This window comes from Leuciscus leuciscus (assembly GCF_965113295.1).
Source record: "Leuciscus leuciscus genome assembly, chromosome: 18".
Taxonomy (NCBI): Eukaryota; Metazoa; Chordata; class Actinopteri; order Cypriniformes; family Leuciscidae; genus Leuciscus; species Leuciscus leuciscus.
The window spans coordinates 23,520,803-23,542,034 of record NC_138742.1 but is presented as its reverse complement, the minus strand read 5'-3'; the positions used below and the strand labels follow the sequence as shown (position 1 = coordinate 23,542,034).

Here is a 21,232-nt window from a genome sequence, read left to right as displayed (position 1 = left end):
TACTGCGAACCGTGCAGTTATCAAAAATCAATTGCAAGCCTTGTTTTCCATTTTACAACAGCAGTCACTCTGAATGCCATCTTCTAAATGTACTTTAATAAATGGTTGTATTACATGATCTGTTATTTGTTTTGTTTCTTTCTCCATTAGTCCTGATCTCCTCAGTTCTCAGGACTTCAACGAAAAGCAACTGTTCCTCAATGACTGCCAGTGGGTCGCCAACATCTACAGACCTCTTATGCTAAGCTTCTTGCTTCCACTTACATAAACGACACTAACATTTACACATTTACACATGCACACGAACACATGCTGCCTCCCAGACGTCAGAACCGATTCCTTCTCATGTAATTTCTATTTCGTGTCTACATTCGCTGTGGTAATCTGGACATGCTCGTTCAAGAGGCGCTCGGACCATTTGGGAAGGACAGACTCAGCATCCCATCGATCAGACGATTTAGCTGCCATTGTAGTCTCTTGCTTTTTCTTCACGAATGTGAAAACTAACCAAGCGTACTATCAACAGCCCGATGCTAACATCAAGCATGAGGCACGGGGCTTTTTGATGAACATTGCTGAAGATTTAGCTTAGTGGAGTGACAGTAGTGTCTATTGAGTAGTTTTTCTAGGGCTCATACTGTATAACACTTTTTACAAACACTGAACTGTAGGGAAAAGCCTAGATAGCGTACATACAGTATGTCATGCTTCTCTGATCAACAAACATTATGTTGCTATTCTGAACCTCATCTGCATGTGGCAAAGCAGGGTTTCAAATATTTTCATATACATCCAGCTAACTAAAAACTCTGGTTCAGTGTCCTTACAAACCAGAGAGGAAAACGGGACAGACTGTATCAATGTATGATTGCCAAACCTTTTTACAGTCCTCTGAAAAGTATTTATTTCCATATTAGATATAATATGAAGATAGTGTACTTGCACATCCCCCCCACCAGCAGTTCATTACTGCTGTATTTGTTTTACAGATGTCAAGAATGCTTTTTTTTCTCGGGAGCCCTTGAATATAGATATCACGAACAGAGAAAAATTAAACATGCCAATTTTCAGTACAAACAAGGTACCAATAGTAATCAAACTTTAGATTTTAGATTGAAAATATCCCCAAGTATGAGAGTTTTGAAATGCACGCTACAAACAGAAACACGTTTGCTTGTTGAATTGCTTGTGAATTTCATCTCCTACACGTATTCTTAAACTGTGAAAAATGAATTGAAGTCCAAAGAAGCCAAACCTAATTTGCGCTCAGTACATGCTGACACAATTACATAATTATTTAATGTGTTATGTGCATTTAGAATTTAAGCATTTGAAGATTGCAGAAAACAATTTAGTATTATTTTCCAAAAAGCCAATATTTAACAAACTCCCTATTGCTCTATACGTTTATGAAACTTCTGTGATTTTATTTTTTAAACTGTTTCTTCCCACACAATGCTGTGCCAACGAACTAATGATTTTTAAACACTGTCGTAATGATTCTGATTTGTTAGATATGAGACCTTTTTATGTGTAAATGTCATGAGCCTGTGGTTTTCAGTGAAGCGTGACCCTTGAGCCATGATTCCCTTTACAAACGTTTCCTCTGTGAAAGCAGTAGAAATCCTGGACAGGACGTGTATGTGTTCTAGTGTTGAATGGATGAATGAGCTTTGAATTGTGTGTATTGCCAAATGAAAAACATAGCATACTTTATATTAGGATGAAAGAAGGCCAGGATAGAGTCTTAATAACCTTTGCTAACATGGTCAAGGCTTGTTGTTGTGTAACTAATGCATTTGTTCAGGACTGTGCACTATGTGAAAATTACAACACTTTACACAACCTGCAGATATCAGAAGGGAAATTTGTATACGGCATACTTCCAACTTGTGCAGTTACAGATTTTTGAGGACACAGGTGCTTGAATAAAAAGAAAAGAAGTGCCATGCAAAGGTTGATAGTTGGATTCCAAGTCAACCACAGCGTTCTTTCGCCAGCCCATCTGCAAAGCCTGTGTCAGAGTTTCGTCTCTTTACAAGGCAGCGTCCTTGTTTATGCTGTAATGTTGCATTGAGGATTTGAACTTTGAGGAAAACGAGTTAAGCTTAGAAAACTACTTTAAGCATTGATTCCCCCTGAGACTCCACCTGCAGGCACTTCTGTTTACACCGCTATCCTCTTCTTTCTACTGCTTGGTTTTGTGTGTTTGCTGTACAGTGTTCGAAATAAACAAGAACCATCCATGTGGTCAAGTTTGCTATTTTGTGCAACTGAGTTAAATAATAAGCAGATACACTGAGAACGTTGTATCATCCTCGAACAGTTTATGTGCATCTGAGTTCAGTAAAAAACAGATACACTGAGAATTCTGTATTATCCTCGAACGGTTTAGGTACAAATAATTCCCATTTTGTTCAAGAAATGTTGCATTACCTCTATTGCACTGCCATCTTGTGGTCTACTGAAGAACATTCTCCAAACTGGGAATATGACTCCATGTACAGTAGTCGCCTTACTAATTAGCCTACATACACACACACAGCAACAATGCTAATTTAGGGATAGGTATACCCAGAAGTGACTGTATAATTGTTCCCATAAAAATCATAAAGCAGTTAATATGGTCGTTTTCTCCAAATCATCACTTTATAGTTTTATTGTGTATCAGCATCATTATTGTTAAAGTGATGCTTTGCTGATATTAAGATATTGACCCGATAAAACTTGGCAAAAGTAGTTTTTACGGTGTAAGGAACAGTTCAACGAAATTGTCACCGAACAGCTAAATTGATAGACAGATTCACATCATATATAGGGGTTGAACAGACTGCCATGATGCTTTAAGCTTGACGTCGACTAGTCGCTGACTATTCACGACTTATTTAGAGCGCAACAGGATAAGAAATCTTTGAAGTCCACTTTTACGCTCTGTTTCAGTTAAAATTACAAATACATGCATACTCAGAGAGCGCTCCACAAGACATGTTTGATTATACCAACTGGATGCTTAAACTTGATCGTGTGAACGCATGTTTTAAACAGCTTATTGTACAGGTGAGTTAATCGCCGTTATAAACTGCATTACACACACACAGAAGCGCGCATAGATCGCGCTCACACATAATCATTCATTAGCACAGAAATGTATTGTAAACTCTGTTTAGTGATTTATCAATAAAATAGCTTAGAAACTGAAAAGTTCTAGCATATATTTCTTAGTAACTAAAACCCACAGCTTCACTATTAGTAGAGAGATGCTGCCATGTGCAATTCACACGCAGTCGCTCTCTCTCACACTATTTACTGTGATACTTTATATCTGATTTAGAACAAGCAGAAATATAAATTCAGGCTTATTTATTAGTCAATGTCGACTTGACTTTCATCACATAGAAATCGCTCAATCCATATATATATATATATATATATATATATATATGAAGAGTTCAGATGCAAAAGCCTCTAAATGCCATCTGAAATTTTCTTCTAGAATGATAATTTTTATGAAGCTCGTATATTTAAGTTCAGTAATTTCACTTAAATGGCAATGGAAATTACCAATTAATTGCCATTTAAGTGAAGTAACTGAACTTAAATAAACGAGCTTGATAAAAATTATCATTCTAGTAGAAAATTTCAGATGGCATTTAGAGGCTTTTGCATCTGAACTCTTCATATATATATATATTTGTGTGTGTTCACATGAGGTGAGAGGGAAAGGACGTGTAAAAAAGGGCCTGACATCTGAGCAACAGTCCTCTGTCTATATAAAATATATCAATGATGACTTACAAATATCTTAAGAACATTACTTGTGTTCCTTAATTTATTAAAAGCAGACAGTCCATTCAAATACTTTTTTCAAGCCAGTACAGAGCCAGTTCATGCTAAACAGCTTGAAAATGGAAAGTAAGCATTATGTCCTAGGTATTTCAATGATCACAGCTATTACCTTAAGAAAGCACCTCGACGGAAAATGAAAAGCTGGTCTTTTACAATCAAAATGATATCCCCTATGCATCGTCAAATAATGGAATTGTAAATGAACAAACCGAACAAGAAAAGAAATCAAGACAACTTTTTAAGGCTGTTCTGGTCCTGAGGATATTTTACATACTGTTTCTCATTAAAGAGGCACACACACACACACACACACACACACACACACACACACACACACACACACACACACACACACACTAGCAAAACAAAGATCTCAGTGCATGACTAAGGAACAACCAGCTTGAGACAGCCAGTGAGCTCTTTTACTGTATAGGTAAGGCCAGCAGCATTAGCTTCATCTTTCAAACAGACAGGGGGCATGTCAACACTGGGGGACTGTAAACTCTGTCTGATTTGAGGACAGCTGATTTAATGGGTTGATGTTCTTATAATGAAAGTGTCTGTGAGGTATGGCTGAAGGGATTCTCTTCAAAGGAGTTCATTAGTCCCAAGGTTCCTATGAAAAAGGCATTTGTGTGGTTCTCCACTGCCAACCGTCTAATGGATGAATATGGATTCCTCTCGACCAAACAGTTGTCCTTGTAAGCGAATCCTTAACTGCATGTCATTTTATGCCCTTAAATAACCAGTTCCTGGTTGGAAAACCACGTGGTCTGTCGATACATTTATCCGAAAACAATGAGATAGCTCTTGCTGCACAGTCTTTCAACAGCTTTGGTGTCAGCGATCGAAACCAGGTTAGCAAACTTCCTCTTTTGAAAAAGCGAGAGGAAAACTTTCCATCCGAAGAGAGTCTCGTTTGTAAAACATACTGGAAAAAGATTCCCTCTGTACTGTTCTCTCCGCTGTAGAGTTCAGTTCATCTGTCATAAGAAAGTCCTGACCGTACAGTAGAGTACTAGTGTTACGAGTAGGGGTAGTGCTTTCCGCTCTGGGGCAAATCCAATCGCATGTGCAACTGCAAAAAAAAAAAAAATGAATAGAATGAATAAACAATTTTACAGTTTCTGTTCAGTATTTTTCACTTGTGTTATTGTATATAATTTACATAAAAAATGCATGATTGACGTGATAGGCTGAAATTGATAAACCACAAGGTAAGCATACTGAAGAATTTTATAAATGCCACAAGGGCCATCAGTTCAGACCTGCTATCCTGGGGATGGTAATCTGTTTGCTGCTGCTTCCCTCCCCACCTTCACTGACTGGTTTAATCTGGATGATGTAATCCTCATCCACAGGCAGAGAGAGCTCGAGAGATGTGCTGTTAGTCTCCACCACGCTGGGCCGACTATGTCTGCTTTGCTTGTACATGACCTTCAAAACAAACACAGATGCTTTAAACTCAGTTTATATGTAAGAATTCGCAAACCGTTGAATTCAGGGTGTGCGTTATTATATATCCCAGACAGCAACATAATGTCGGCCCAGATCTGGCCCACATCTGGTACGTGACATTGTACCAGATGTGGGCTAGATCTGGGCCGACACTATGTTGCTGTGTGGGATGGAGCTGTAATATGTCAACCAATCAGAATCAAGCATCCAACAATGTTGTGATGTAAACATCAGATATAGATCAGAGGCAGTTCATACCTTATAGCCCATAACTTCAGACTCATTCTCCAGAGCCTTCACATGATCCCACTTGAGGATGAGTTTGGAGTCTGTAGTATTCCACATGACTTTCACTGGAGACTGGCTCGGCGCTGGAGAAAATGCATTCAAAGAACTGAACGTCACATTTCAGAGCAGTTTAAAACTTCTGTGTTAAATGCTTGTGGATGAAATCAGTTTTTTGAAAGTTGCTTACAACATTAAAGGGATAGTTAAAAATGAAAATTCGGTTATCGTTTACCTCACACTCATTCAAAACACTTTTAAAAAAAAATGTAATCCTTTTCCTGTAAAATGTACTGCTTTTATTGACATGTGAGCATTGATTATGGAAACTTGACCCTACTTGCTTGACATCCAAGGTTGCAGCTGGCAGCTGTAGTTGCCAGAAAAATTCAGTAAAAAAAAAGAAAATACAGTAAAAATGTAAATATATTTACAGAAAAACCTGTATATTTCCCAATTTAAACCTGTAATTTACACAAAACAAATAAACCGCTAAATCCAACAGCACTTTCTGATGAATTAGCAAGGCCACACTGCTACTGAAATCTGTTTTGTAGTTTTAACATATACTGACATCCACCATTATAACACTGGTGGGAAAGAGAAAACCACATGATGAATCAAAGATCATCACAAGTAGCTTTTCCACGAGCTGAGGTAAATACTAGTATACCCAGACAGCAACATAGTGTCAAGCCCAGATCTGGTACACGTGGATTCCACACTTACCAGATGTGGGCCGAATCTGGGCCGACACTATGTTGCTGTCTGGGTATAAAGGGTGCACATAGTGTCATTCACACAAATACAAAATACCATCATGGTAACACACAAAACTAAAATGCAATAAACCTTCATTTAACAACATAAGATGGAACATAAAACTGAATGTTAACACATTAAGGGGCCTATCTTACACCCGGCGCAAAGTGTTTTTTGCTAGTTTCAGCCCGACGCAGTTATCATTTTCACGTACTGCGCCACGTTGTTTAAATAGCAAATGCATTTGTGCCAATTTATGCGCCCATGGGCGTGCTGGTCTGACAACGAGGTGTGTTCCTGTGCATTGTTGGCGTGTTGCTATTTTGAGGCAACAGAAATAGACTGCCATTGACCAACTGAAACCTGGTCTAAAGTCAATGGCGCAATATCTTTTTTTTTGTTATTTAAAGAGCGCGCTAGTAATGTGCTCCTATAGGCGGGTCCACAACGTGCATACACTCTGCTTATTAAACACACAGGGACGCACAGCAGCACACAAGCATGCCAAATATTTTAAATAAAAGGATTACAATGTAAAAGATTATTATTGTGTACATAAAGATATTATGGAATCCGGCTTGTCCCGTAGATGTTCTGCTTGCGCACTTTTACCTCGCGCACGAGCAGATCCGTTTGCGCTCTGGAGACGCGTTCGGTCTTTCCACTATAAAATTCCGTCATGTAAATAGCGAATCCGCCATGGCGCGAGTGCAACTGGCATTTAAAGGGAATGGGAGATGAGACTCTGATTGGTTTAACGCACGTAAATCCCAAAACACACCCATTACTCATTAAGAGTATAGGGACAACCCTTTTAGACCATGCTCCTGGCGCGCCGACCATTTTTCCCGTCGTTAAACTAGCAAAAGTGGATTTGGACACGCCCTAAGTGAACTTGCGCCCTGCGCTTTAGACTATGCGCTTAGATCGTAGGGCCCTAACAGGTTTTTGGCACATAAAAAAAAAATATATATATATTCTTTTTTAAAGTGAGGTTATGTTTTTAGAGAATAACCCAATGGCCAAGGCCCACGTCACACTTACGGGGTCTCTTAGTGGTGACATTCACCACGGCACTATCAGGTCCCACACCAGCACTGTTATAGGCTTTGAGTTTGATGTGGTATGTACTGCTGGGGTCCAGTCCACGAATGACAGAAAACGTCCTGTTTCCCACAGTCCTCATCACACTAGCTGTGTCCGCTCTGTCCTTTGTGCTCCAGTACCTCAGCTGAAATTCACAGTCAACTAGATGTCATGATCAGCATCACAAAGTGTCATTCATTCAGCAGTGGTGCTCATGTGGGCAATGTGGGTTCAAGTCTGTCTTGCCTATTAATATTCTATTTCTAATAATGTAAAAATCTCACTTCCCTAAACCAAAGATCTTACCTAAATTCCGAAAATATTACTTAATCTTAATAGAATTGTTTATGGGTAGTTACTGTATTAAGAACAATAACAATAATGTGTGAATTGTTATGAGTACTATAGGAACAGTCAGATTAATTGGCCTTCTTTAGTTGTGCTATTCTCACCTCATAGCCCATTATGCGTGTCCTACTGGTGCTCCAGGGTAAAGGCTTCCAGCTGACCTCCACTTCTGAGGCTGACAGGCTCTTGGCACGGATGCGACTGGGGGCACGACTCGGCTCTATGGTCAGAATAATCATTACTGTAATGTTTTTAGGCTCATAATTAGAGCAATGATGCACTAGCAAATGTTCAGTACGTTCAATGTTCCCTATGTAAACACAAAACAACACTGCAGCTACAGTACATAATGTTGAGCATAATGAGTTTGAACATTTCATATACCCGTTTATACTTAAAGTTTATTTCTGGTCCACTGGCACTGTCTTTCATTGTACAAACATCATTGATTGAGCCAATGTTGCCTATGCTGGACCATTCACACAAAGAGTGTTTGGGAGCACCACAGAGTGTTTTTTTGAGGGACTGGACTTACGAATGGCTTATTTATACACTACCGGACCAAATGTTTGAAATAATTAGGATTTTTAAAATGCTTTTGAAAGAAGTCTCTTAAGCTCAGCAAGGCTGCATTTATATGAAAAATAGAGTATTAAAATCAAAAAAAAATTTTTTTTTTTTAAATGTTATTTATTCCTGTGCATTTTCAGCAGCATTACTCCAGTCTTCAGTGTCACATGATCCTTCTGAAATCATTCTAATATGATGATTTGATGCTCAAGAAACATTATCAGTGTTGAAACCATTTTTTGTGGAAATCTACTTTTTTTAATGATTTTTTTTAGGATTCTTTGATAAATAGAAAGTTCAAAAGAACAGCATTTATTTAAAATATATATTTTGGTAATATTATAAATGTCTTCACTGTCACTTTTGATCAATTTAATGCATCCTTGCTGAATCAAAGTATTTTTTTATTTATTTTTAATAGTACTTACCCTACATTTTTGAATGGTAGTTTATCATGGGTTTCTACAATAATATGAGGTAGCAAAAACTATATTTCGACATTGAGAATAATACTAAATGTTTCTTAAGCATCAAATCATCAAATTAGAATGCTTTCTGAAGGATCATGTGACACTGAAGACTGGAGTAATGATGCTGAAAATTCAGCTTTGATCACAGGAATAAATTACATTTTAAAATCTATTTCAATAGAAAACTTGTAATAACATTTCACAATATTACTGTTTTGACTGTAGCATTTTGCAGCATTTTTAATTTTGCAGCTTTGGTGAGCACAAGAGATTTTAACACTTTGTTCCACGTTACATGTAGTTATTATAGTACTAATTACTATAAATTGCACGTAATTGCATGGAACTAACCCTAAACCAAACCTAATCCTACCCTTATCCTATAGTAAGTACATGTAATTAATTATTATTACTCAGTACTTAAATGTATAATCACACTGTAACACAGACACTGTTTCATTGTTTCGATGTAATCATACATTTAAGTACTGAGTAATATTAATTAACAACATGTACTTACTCCAGGGTTGGGGTAGGATTAGGGTTTGTTTGAGGGTTAGTTGCATGTAATTATGCCTAATTTACTGTTCTTACTGTAAAATAAAGTGTTACCAAACTTGATACAAAAAAAGTATTGTATCATTGAGAAAACTACACATTGCATCTTCAACTTAATGAGTTTCCATTAATGGAGGTTGGTAAGTTGGTTTTACCCTCTTCTGCTGAGTAGATAGTGGTCACGGGTCCAAAAGGACCTTCTCCTTTGTTGTTGTAAAATCCCACTTTCACATGAAATGGAGAGAATGGAGGGATGCTCTCGTTTTTGAAGATGTATCGAGATGCATCAGGAGACGTCACGGCTGCCTGCATCCAGCTTTGACCACCGAGAGGGCGGAAAGCAACCACGTAGCCGAAGCCTGGACCGCACTGCAGCTCTTCTGGGACTGGCTGGAGAGACACAAGGACACAAAGACACAAACACAACAAAGAGAGAGCAAGTCAAAGAGAGATGTATCATTATATCACAGCAGTGTTATACAAGAGGCTTCGTCTCAGTATAAACGGACTATGGAAAATCCCTTTCACGGTCCTTGAACATATTTTTCCGCTTTTCACATTTTGAAACATAATTGCTAAAATCCATAAACATTTTGTCTGCCTCACTGAAGAGTGCCTGCCTTTTTTTTTTTTTTTTGTTAAATTGCAGACCAACCAAGCTGACAGCATGATGGGTCTGTTTTAGATACAGGCCAGTATCTAAACTTGTGTGCACTTAAATGTGTGAGCAAGAGCTTGTTTCGTTACCTCCCAAGTGATGACAAGCTCAGAGTGACTGCCACCTCCTCCGCTGACTCTGGCTGGGGTCGTCCTTGGCACTGTAAGAAAAAAATAAATACTTTTTACGCCAGTTTTACAAGATGAGAAACACCAGAAGTGCAGACAGGGCATTTTTTTCCCACTCCATCTGTTTAGCATGATGCCACAGAGACACTTTCCTGGCTGCTACTTGGTCCCTTTCTTCTCCTGGGTTCTGCTACTTGGTTTTGAGTAAAAAGGTTTAATATATAGTACGGTTGGAAGAGTATGTCAGTCTTATCAAATGTTGTAGAAGTGCCTTGTACTATTATAGCAAACCTGTAAACTTTACCAAACCTTATGAAGGCTTTTTCGTCAGAAAACACTAAGGGCCCTATCTTGCACCCAGCGCAATTGACTTTGTACACCGACGCATGTATCATTCCTATTTTGCACCCGCGCAAAGCGGACTTTTCCCTCCACAGAAGCACGTCGGTAAGTTAGGAAATACACTTGCGCTCCCGGGGGCGGTTCAGCGCAAAGAGGAGGCGTGTTCCGGCGCAAACGTTCATTCATGCTATTTTGCAGGTTTAGAAAACAATTGCGCCACTAACCAGGAAAAAATTGTTTAAAGTCAGTGGCGCGTTGCGCATGTTATTCATATGCTATTTTAAGGGCGCATGCTTGGCCATAATCAATGTAGCGTGTGCACAACGCACATAGCCTACACTTTGATTCTCTCATCTACACAGAAGCAGCAGTTTTCATTTTTGAATACATTATTACGATAGATAGATAGATAGATAGATAGATAGATAGATAGATAGATAGATAGATAGATAGATAGATAGATAGATAGATAGATAGATAGATAGACTATTTATTATAAAAGCATACATCTAGCTTACACATTTACCCAAATTATCATACGCCTGTTTAACCGAAGTTAATTTGGGTGGGTTTCTCCATTTCAATGTAACTTCTCTCTTTTACGGCCGTGACGAGAGCGTTGCTCTCCTCGGCTGTGAACCGCTCCTGGCGCGCGCCTGGCAAATCCGCCGTTTCAATAGCAATCCGCTATGGAAAAAGCGCGTTTGCTCTTAAAGGGAATGTGAGATGACGCTCTGATTGGTTTATTTCACGTTACGCCCAAACCACACCTATGAATAATGAAGCTACTTCAGACCAACCCATTTTAGATTTGCGCCTGGCGCAATAGTCATTTATCCCGCCGGGAAAATAGCAACAGCGCCGAGACCCGCCCACAAAGTTACTTGCGCTTTGCGCTTTGACACTTGCGTTTCAGATCGTTAAAATAGGGCCCTAAGTGTTTTTTTTCAGTTGATACAGTAAATCTGCTGAAGTGTTACTAGTATCTCATTTCACAGATAGCTTCTTTCTGTTTTTTTTCTATATAAAATGTCGATACAATGTAAAGTATTTGCTCTGTCTCTTGTTTTAAATGATTTTGTTCTGTTATTATGCTTGTTGTTGATGTCATCTGTTGACGTTGTACAAGCAGAATGTGACGGTATTTGTCCCACCCCTCCTCCACTGTGATTGGACGGATGGGTAAAAAGTCACAGTGATGAACACTGGGTTTTACCCAAAGTTGAACATTCTTCAACTCTCGGCGACTGGTAAAAAACGCAGAGCGCTCAGAGCTTCAGCTCCCATTGAAAACAATTGGAAAAATATGCCAGCTGCGTGAAAAAAACGCTTTGGTGGACACAGCGCCTTACAGTATTAAACAGGAAAAAGTCAGTGTTGCTTTCAATAAGAATTACAAAATAATTTTCTACTATATAGGCAGCTCTCCAGTGTGTTCATGTTTTTAGTCACGGACGTCTTACCTCAACGGACTGAACAGAAGAAATGAACCAGAGAAGATGTTCACATCAACGAAGGCCGAGCCTCAGAGTCACACCTATCTATGACATAATCGCCACGAACCAATAGAAGTTCAAGGGCGTAAACCAACTTTTTCGGAAGTGTGCTTTGGCAAGCTATTTCGAAATACAGCAACAAACTCTAAACAAACTTTGTTTTGCCCGCATTTTGTTCGATTTGATTTCGATAAATCGAGGCCTTGAGGTGACATTTAATGTGTGATAAGTGCCTGAGAGTAAACAAGTAACTACATATATTACGTACATGTGTCCTTGGTCCTGATTTTTTGTGAGGGTTTGCTGGGTTCCCCGGTGCCTATGGAATTAGTGGCCAGCACTCTGAACTCGTATTCAACCCATGGACTCAGTTCAACCACACGGGCTGTCAGCTGTTGCCCTCCCAGAGACTCTGGCACTGAGAAAAGACGAGGTGATATTAAGATATTTAAAGAAACCTGAAACAAAATAATCACTTGGACACTGAGTGAGCGAGTGTGTAATTACAAAAATATTTAAATACATGACATGCTGTATACTCGTTTCAATAGAATTCAAGTTTAGTTTACTATAAATGTCAGTACATTCGGCAGTACACTTTAATCATATTTTAAAGGCAATATAATTACGAAATTATATATAACAATGTACTTAAATCCTACTTAAGTGGGTCAAAATGCACTCTAAAGATTAATTAACTGCAATGCATAATAAATACATTTAAATAATGCTTTTTCATTTAATTGCAATTAACATGCAATTAATTGTCATGCAACATTACATTCAGTTCACACTTATAACACACTTGCTGTCTTTTTAAAATGATGCTAAAGTGCACTTCTTCAATCAAACAGTGTAAAGATAATGCCGTGACAGTCTCTGCAAGAGGTTGTACAGAAAGCACAGAATAATTACTGTAGATATTTAGTTTAATCATAAACACTGAGTAAAAACAATAAAGTCTCAAAAAAATGTGTTTATGACATATCACCATGAATAAAGAAATGATAAAAGACTGAAAAGAATTTATAGGGCTTATGCCAAACCAATCAAACATGAGTGGTGACTATAAGACACTCACACATCATTGTGATAAACTGCATATTAATCAAAACGAACACTTCCTGCACACCTGTTTTGGCTGCCTGCCATCCGAGAGAGAAGGGGCTTCGGATCTGAATGTTGTACGCAAAGACAGGACTGTGGTTATCAGGACCTGGAATCCAGGACACAAAGGATGTTGTCTCTGTCACTTCATCAACTTTGATGTCCAGTGGTGGGTCAGGGGGACCTGTGAGGAAATGATTTTAAAACTTCAAAAAGATGTATATTTTTTTCGTCTTTAAGTATTTTGTAATAACATTTAAATGAATCATTTGATACAATTCACTTATTGTGTACGCATGTTTTTACACTGTGCTTATATTTAAAAATCCCTGCATGTAAATACATCTATAATTACACTGTTGACCTGTTGACACTGAAGTTTAATCCTAGTAGGGTTTTGTGTACAAAATTTTGTTTGGAAAAACATTACCTCGTACCACAACATCTGTTGCTATAGACGCACTGTCCACTTTAGTCTGTACAGCACATGTGTACCTTCCTGCATGCCTTAGCTGAATGTTACGAATCATAATGTCACCGGCAGATGTCTACGAGCAAACACACAATAATATATACAGTTTCAGGTAAGACATTTTTTGTGGTTTTCTGTTAGATTCAGATTTGTCAAGTATCTTTACAAATTCTACAAACATGAATATCAGAATATCAGAAAGTAAAATGATATCATGCTAAAAGAATGACACGCACCCCACCAACTTTTTCAAAATATCCCCCATGGCTTCCAAAATTGATCAACTGCTCGTTGAAAAACCAGGTGAATCTCACGTCCAGGGAGGGGTCACGGGACACCTGGCACGGAATAACAACGCTCTCTCCGACTGTAACGTCCAGCTGGGTGGCTTTAGAAGTGATGATGGTTGGCTCTGAAATAACAACGAGATGGTCAGCAGCTAATACATTTATATTATAACTGTACATTACTAGTCATCAGCAGTTTGGTGAACAAAACAGCAGTTGTTGTATTGAAGAATATTATGACCAGGCTCTTAAAAAAGAGCTAGTAGCTCAAGATGTTACACATGTTAACCATTAGTCGAGCCGGTTCTTTTTAGCTGAGGAAAGCGTTGCGTTGATCAGCACACTTCTGCCACCACTAGATGTCACTATGCTGTTAGATTTCCATCTTCTGAAATAACTGACTCCACATATAATCAATGATTCTTAATGTCCCCCTAAAAATCTCCAATAAGCCTAACCTTTCAAAATGTATCTTTATTTCAAAGAGTTTATCTGTAGACTATCTATCTATCTATCTATCTATCTATCTATCTATCTATCTATCTATCTATCTATCTATCTATCTATCTATCTATCTATCTATCTATCTATCTATCTATCTATCTATCTATCCATCTATCTATCTTATTTGCTATATCATCACACCTGTTTGATATTCCTCTGATGTATTTGTTTTATTTAAGGGATGTCAATGAAAGGGTCAAGATGACAAAAACAAAAATATTGCAAATTAATAAAACAGCTGGTTTAGCTTTAATTTACGGTATGAATCATTACTGATTAGTAATCTCTGGATTCCCTTGTGCTGAATTATTCATGCTTTATCACGCACTGTGCTGTGAACCTCTTGCAGAGATGTCTTTTTAATAAGGCAAACATGTGAATTTTGCTGGGGCAATTTTACTTAAACTGTTAGCGAATTAACATGTCAAATGAACATGTATTCAGGATTCAGGCTTTCATGTGAAAATGAGAGCGAGAGAAGAAACCAGTGAGTTTCTATAGAAACCAATTTCAAAGACAAGAGGGACCACCAAACTGCCGTTCTAATAGAATGCTGGTATTGTTATCGTCGTCTTGTCAGATGGGTGAAGAATGAAGAAAATTGCAAAAAAGGCTGTTTTAGATGGATCTAAGCTCTAATGAAACACAGCACAGTTGTTCCCACACATATCATGCATCTCTAATGCTCGCCGAATAAATCAATTCCCCATTAACCACGAGCACAGTTCATCCAGAGAGTGTGGAGATAAGATAAGAAGCTTGCGCTTTACTGTCAGAGTGGCAAAGACAGTAGTAAATCATTATTGTATGTCGTACAAAATATTATGTAATTTAACTTTTTATTATATTAGCCTACAAAGTTTGAAGTTGGTAAGATTTTTTTTTAATGTTTTTGCGTCTCTTACGCTCACAAAGAATACATTTATTTGATAAAAAATACAGTAAAACAGTATTATCGTGAAATATTATTACAATTTAAAATAACTGTTTTCTATTTTAATATATTTTAAAATGTAATTTATCTCTGTGATGTCAAAGCTGAATTTTCAGCATCATTACTCCAGTCTTCAGAAATCATTCTAACATACTGATTTGATGCTCAAGACACATTTCTTATTATTATCAATGTTGAAAACAGTCAAGCTGCTTAATATTTTGTGGAAACCGTGATCATTTTTTTCAGGATTCTTTGATAAATAGAATGTTCAAAAGAAAGAAACCTTTTATAACAGTGTAAAAGTCTTTGTTGTCACCTTTAATCAATTTAATGCATCCTTTCATCTTAAATGTCCCAGCATACCTTTCACCACTAGTGTGCCTGCACTGCTTGCCACTCCAAACTGGTTTCTCGCCACACACGTGTAAAGACCTGCGTCTAGTTTGGTGATGTTGGATATCCGGAGACTGCCATTATCCAGCACGGAGACTCTAGACAACAAAGTGACATGATGAAAGCCTTGCAACTCATTCATACACACTATATAAAAAATGGTTATTATATTGAAGATCAATGAACTTTAGTCTGGACACAGAGATCAATAGGCGATAGGACGTACATAAATACAACATCATTAAACAATTATACAGGACATTTACCATTTTAAATTCACATGTTAGATCATTTTATTTATAATTTTATAAATAAATGTATATATTTTTTTAAAATAAATGAACATTATATAATAAAATAATCTATATGTACTGTATATTTTACTACTGTATCTCAGATCATTGGGTATTTGTGTTTTTACAATCATGTGAAATGAAACATTGAAAAGCCAAACACATTTGCTCTGCTAAAACAGCTCTGATATATTCACTTTCAAGCTCTTTCCTCAAAGTATTCTTCAGTAGTTTATTCTGCGACTTAAGTCTACCAAGGCTTTTCACATCACATAACAACATTGTTCTGGTGATTCTGTCACTATTTTATCACCTTCATGTCATTCCAAACCTGTATTATTATACTTTCTTTATTCTGTGAAACACAAAAGGTGAACTGCTTTTTTGACTGGAACGACCAAGCTCAAAAATGACACAAAAAAAAACACCATAAAAGAATCATAAAATTGAAAAACAGACTGATTTTGCCTCCCAAAATACAAATTTAAGCTTAATAAAATCCACACTACATGTTCTACTACAAGTGTAGAAGAAAAAGTGAAAATGAGCTTTTATTCATAGAAGCGCAGGGACCAAAGCACGGGATGTGCTTCATTTACACCGTGACCTTTCACTATGCAGTGGTCTTCTTCACAGCGGAAGAAGACAAATCTGCTCCCACCACCAAGGCAAACAGACCTTTTTATATGAACATGCCAATGTTTGCCATGCCAAGAGTTCAGTAAGTAGAATTTTTAGAAATGAAATCATGTTGACGAGAGCTTTCAGCAGGAATGCCATTTCATGTATTATCTTTGATGGTTTTACTCTAGCTGAGGCCAAAATTACTCTTCCATCAAGCAGATGATAACATGGAACTTTTATTGCTAAAAGAAGCAGTAATAAACCGCATTTACACTGCAGGTCTTGATGCTCAATTGCGATGTGTTGACTATAGCTGCATTTCCACCCAAATACCTGGAACACTTTGTCCCAGGAACTTTTTTTTCAAGGAACTTTCCCCCCCCAGACCTGCTGCTGTCTGTGTTTCCATCACGGTCTAAGTACCATGAAGATTAGGCAAATTAGTCCGGTGATGTAGGACTGCGCGCTACTTTCCAGTTCCCGCTGGATTTTGTCCTCTAATAAAGCCTGAACCTCGTCGTCGGTCCCTCTGTCATATTTTTTAAACTCCATTTTTGATTCGATACTGCATTTACACTATACACTTGGCGAATCAACCCAAGGTCGATGTACTGACCCGGAAAAGCTTAGGCCGAAAAGCAGTGTTTTTCCATAGAAAACCAAGAGAAAAAGAAAGCACTTAACCATTTTGCGCGCTGCGTTCATATTCTGGGCTCATCTGCTCGCCTGTATGTAGTATGAATCATCAATAAGGTATACTGAATTTGATCTTTAAACATCACTGTTTTGGTACATTAAGGCACTTAGAATGTTCCCGGAATGTCCCGCTGTTTTTTTAGTGATTGAAATACTGCAACAGGTGCTTTTTATGGATCACAAGTGGCCAAAACTTGCACAATATTTTGTTCAATATTTTTGTTTTTCTTCTTTCGAGAGGTGATCTAAAAATTCATGCTTTGAAACAGATGGAAAATTGACAGTTCTATGAAGGTTTTGCCCTCAAGGTCACGTGACTGAAAACTATGAATATGATTTATCTATGTTAGTTAATGCAATATCTAACATGAAATAACAACCAACAATACCTTTACTTTTTAATTTATTATGAACAAACATTAATTAACAATATTTATAAATGAACATTAACCTAGTTTTAAAAAGACTTTAAAATTAGTTTTTGTTGTCATTATTCCTAATGCGCTGACTAATGTCAACAAACTGAACCTCACTGTAACGTGTTACCAGCAATTTCACAGCAAAGCATTTTTAATATCTGTCAGCCGAAGCGACAGGATCTTGATGAAAAGTGAAAAAAAAGTATAATTATGCATGAATAAATGTGTGCAACGTTTCCTTATTTATGCACAAACGTGAAAAGCTGGAAACTGGCTACAATCATATTTGCATAGAGCAGTCAGCAGATTTCAAACAAGTACTACATATAAAAGCCAAATTGGGCATAAAGAAATGAAAGCAACATTTTCCTTTCCCGCATGATCATTATAGAAGAAGCCTGAAAAGCTGTTCTTTGTCTCTCTCTCTCACACAAACACACTCCCAGTAGTGCAGCAGTGTTTAATGAGAGACCCAGTCCCTCAGAGCTCTAGATTGTGGGTGGATGTTAGCACAAGGCTGATGGACAGTGATGTCTACTAATGATTTTCTTACAGCGGCTCCAGACTCAAGAGTTCACAGGTACTCTCTCCATGGAGACAGCGCCATACTGCTTTATTCCTCTATGGATTCATCTAAAGTGTACGCTAATGAGAATTCTGTGATGCACTGCCTTACATTCTAACCATTGATCTGGAGGCATAACAGTGTCTAAGAGGAGGTTCCAAGCTGTCGTTTACATGCACATTTTATGCTTAATAAGCCGACAATGCACGTGGTCATGTAAACGCGCAAACCCATTTTATTTTTTTTATTTTTTTCACGTGTTCTGTCGGCTTGTTGAAGTGCGCATGTGTGATATGTGACAGGAAAGCATCCTTCCAGCGGATTTACGTCCAGCCCGACAGAGTGTTCAAAAGTTTGGGATTGGGAAGATTTTGCAATGTTTTTGAAAGAAGTCTCTTGCTCTCGAAGGCTGCATCTATTTGATCCACAATACAGTAAAAATTACAATATTTTGAAATATTATTACAGTTTAAAATAACTGTTTTCTATGATAATGTATTTTAAAATGTAATTTATTCCTGTGATGCAAAGCTGAATTTTCAGCATCGTTACTCCAGTTTTCAGTATCACATGATCCTTAAGATTCTAATATGCTGATTTGATGCTCAAGAAATATTTCTTGTTATGTTGAAAACATTTGTGCTGCTTAATAGTTTTGTGGAAACTGTGATAAAGAAAAATGTCAGGATAATTTGATTAATAGAAAGTTCAAAAGAACAGTGTTTATTTGAAACACAGATTATTTTTCTTTACTGTCACTTTTGATAAATTTCATGCATCTTCACTAACATTCATTTCTTTCAAAAACAAATATTGACCCCCAAACCATTGACTGGACGTCTGTCTTTATTTGTCATTGTGTTTTAATTTATACAGAAATTCATACAGAAATAAAAAGTTCAGAATATTTCAAATAAAATAACAATGCGGTTTTTAGAATGTTATTTTGGTAACACAATGCTTAAAAATATATATTTATCATGCTTTTATTGTTATTTCACTGTAAAAGTGCATAATTATTATTTGCTTAGACTTCCACTGACTTTCTACATTGGATAATTACCACACTGGACAGACTCTGACTCTTGATTTTTTTTGCATGAAAAATAATTAAAAACATTAATACATTTTGTGATTTAATAATTTATGCATCAGAGGTTTAGACATTTCAACCAACCATCTAAAAATATATACAAATGAGATTTAATGTTGGACAACAAGAATTGGAAGACTGAATTTTCGACTAAATTCAAATAGTTTATAAAACAGCTTCAACGATCAGAGGTTGGTTGATTGTTCCAGCACTTTTGATGTTATTCTGTGCCGTGAAAAGGGTGTTTTTTTTTATTTTTAAGATGAAGTATATGCAAATGCAGCGCCTGTTGTGTTGAGATGGTTTGATGTGAATAACCTTTGATCAGTAACAACCTTCCGCCTGACCTGAATCATATTGCTCTGTCTGTATCACTTTAATAAACAGGTTCTTGGCAGACAAAGGGAAATGGGTTGGTAAAAATACCTGTGGCTCTCTCGCAAGGCTTCTTTGCCCTTCCTCCAGGAGATCATCCCGCGTGGAGACATGCGAGGCCTGCACTCAATCAAAACATCTCCACCCTGCCGAGCCAATGTCTGTGCCTTTAGCACACTGTTGGAGAAATCTGGTGCCACTGCTGATGTGAAGAGAAAAACAAGCATCTTACAAAACTGACAGAGAGAAAGAAAGACAGAATGACTCGTAAAAGTGTTTTAAAAAGCACGTCTGCATTACAAAGGAAAATATAAAAAAGTGTCATTCGTTTTGAAGAGAAACAGCTCAAGAACAGTGAAAAAAAAAAAATATATATATTTTCTAGACATGTCACACAAAATGTGACTTGGAATATACAGAAACAATATTTTTCTAATATTATTTATATTATTGTATCATTATTTAAAAAAAAAAATATATATATATATTTTGTCAAAATATTATTAGCAATAATTTGATTCTTCTAATGAGGCTTTTTTTCTTCATGAGATTTTTACCTGTTCACTTCCCCAAAAATAATATCAAATTAAAATTTAGGAATTAAAATACGCTCATCATAGAAGAGGGTTTATTCAAGTCACAGTAGTATGAAGTGCATTTTTAATGTACATTACCATTACATGCAACTAACCCTCAACCAAACCCTAATCCTAGCCTAACCATACAGTAAGTACACGTAGTTACATGTAATTGATATTATTCAGTTCTTAAATGTATAATAACATTGTAACAGTGACACCTTAAAATAAAGTGTAACCCCAAACTCTTACCCTACAATAAGTACATGAAGTTAAATAAAACGTCTTTGTAACAAGGTCACGTTACGCTTTATTTTAAGGTGTCATTGTTACAGTGTAATTATATATTTAAGTACTGAGTAATATTAAGTAACTGCATGTACTTACTACAGGGTTAGGGTAGGATTAGGATTTGGTTGAGGGCTATTTGCATGTAATTATGAATAATTTACTGTTATTACTATGGTAAGTATGTGTAACATATGTAAGAAATACACTGTAAAATAAAGTGTTACCAAATAAAGTGTAACTGAAATCTCTTTTGCTTCCCAAGGTATCAAAAATACAGTAAAACTGTAATAATGTGAAATATTATTTAAATTTACAATTTAAAAATAACAGTTTTCTATTTTTTTATATATTATAAAATTCAATTTATTCCTGTGATGCAAAGCTGAATTTTCAGCATCATTACTCCAGTCTTCAGTGTCACATGATCCTTCAGAAATCATTCTAATATGATGATTTGCTGCTCAAGAAACATTTCTTATTATCAATGTTTAAAACAGTTGTGCTGCTTACATGCTTTGCTTCTATTCTTTGATGAATAGCAATTTCAAACGAACAGCATTTATATTAAATCGAGTTGATTATAACAGTAGT

General features: G+C 36.9%; 2 protein-coding genes across 12 annotated transcripts in view; one reads left to right on the top strand and one right to left on the bottom strand.

Moving 5' to 3' along the window:
- LOC309480493 (band 4.1-like protein 1) overlaps positions 1-2,250 on the top strand; it is a 60,795-nt gene extending 58,545 nt beyond the window's left edge. For all 10 annotated transcript variants that reach the window (XM_082144992.1, XM_082144996.1, XM_082144993.1 and 7 more), the window contains one exon: positions 151-2,250. In XM_082144992.1, coding sequence (XP_082001118.1) covers positions 151-156 — 6 coding nt within the window. In that variant the 3' untranslated portion in view covers positions 157-2,250. The remainder of the gene's footprint in view (positions 1-150) is intronic.
- Positions 2,251-3,823: 1,573 nt separating this feature from the next.
- The window catches only part of cntn3a.1 (contactin 3a, tandem duplicate 1), a 60,907-nt gene continuing 43,498 nt past the window's right edge, over positions 3,824-21,232 (bottom strand). Inside the window, exons 11-23 of one of the 2 annotated variants that reach the window (XM_082145048.1) lie at positions 19,824-19,974; positions 15,678-15,805; positions 13,823-13,998; positions 13,545-13,662; positions 13,140-13,298; positions 12,276-12,425; positions 10,131-10,201; positions 9,539-9,773; positions 7,890-8,005; positions 7,396-7,582; positions 5,563-5,675; positions 5,115-5,283; positions 3,824-4,924 (exon numbers count right to left, since the gene is read on the bottom strand). In XM_082145048.1, coding sequence (XP_082001174.1) covers positions 4,833-4,924; positions 5,115-5,283; positions 5,563-5,675; positions 7,396-7,582; positions 7,890-8,005; positions 9,539-9,773; positions 10,131-10,201; positions 12,276-12,425; positions 13,140-13,298; positions 13,545-13,662; positions 13,823-13,998; positions 15,678-15,805; positions 19,824-19,974 — 1,865 coding nt within the window. In that variant the 3' untranslated portion in view covers positions 3,824-4,832. The remainder of the gene's footprint in view (positions 4,925-5,114; positions 5,284-5,562; positions 5,676-7,395; positions 7,583-7,889; positions 8,006-9,538; positions 9,774-10,130; positions 10,202-12,275; positions 12,426-13,139; positions 13,299-13,544; positions 13,663-13,822; positions 13,999-15,677; positions 15,806-19,823; positions 19,975-21,232) is intronic. The other variant, XM_082145049.1, reaches the window with a different exon arrangement.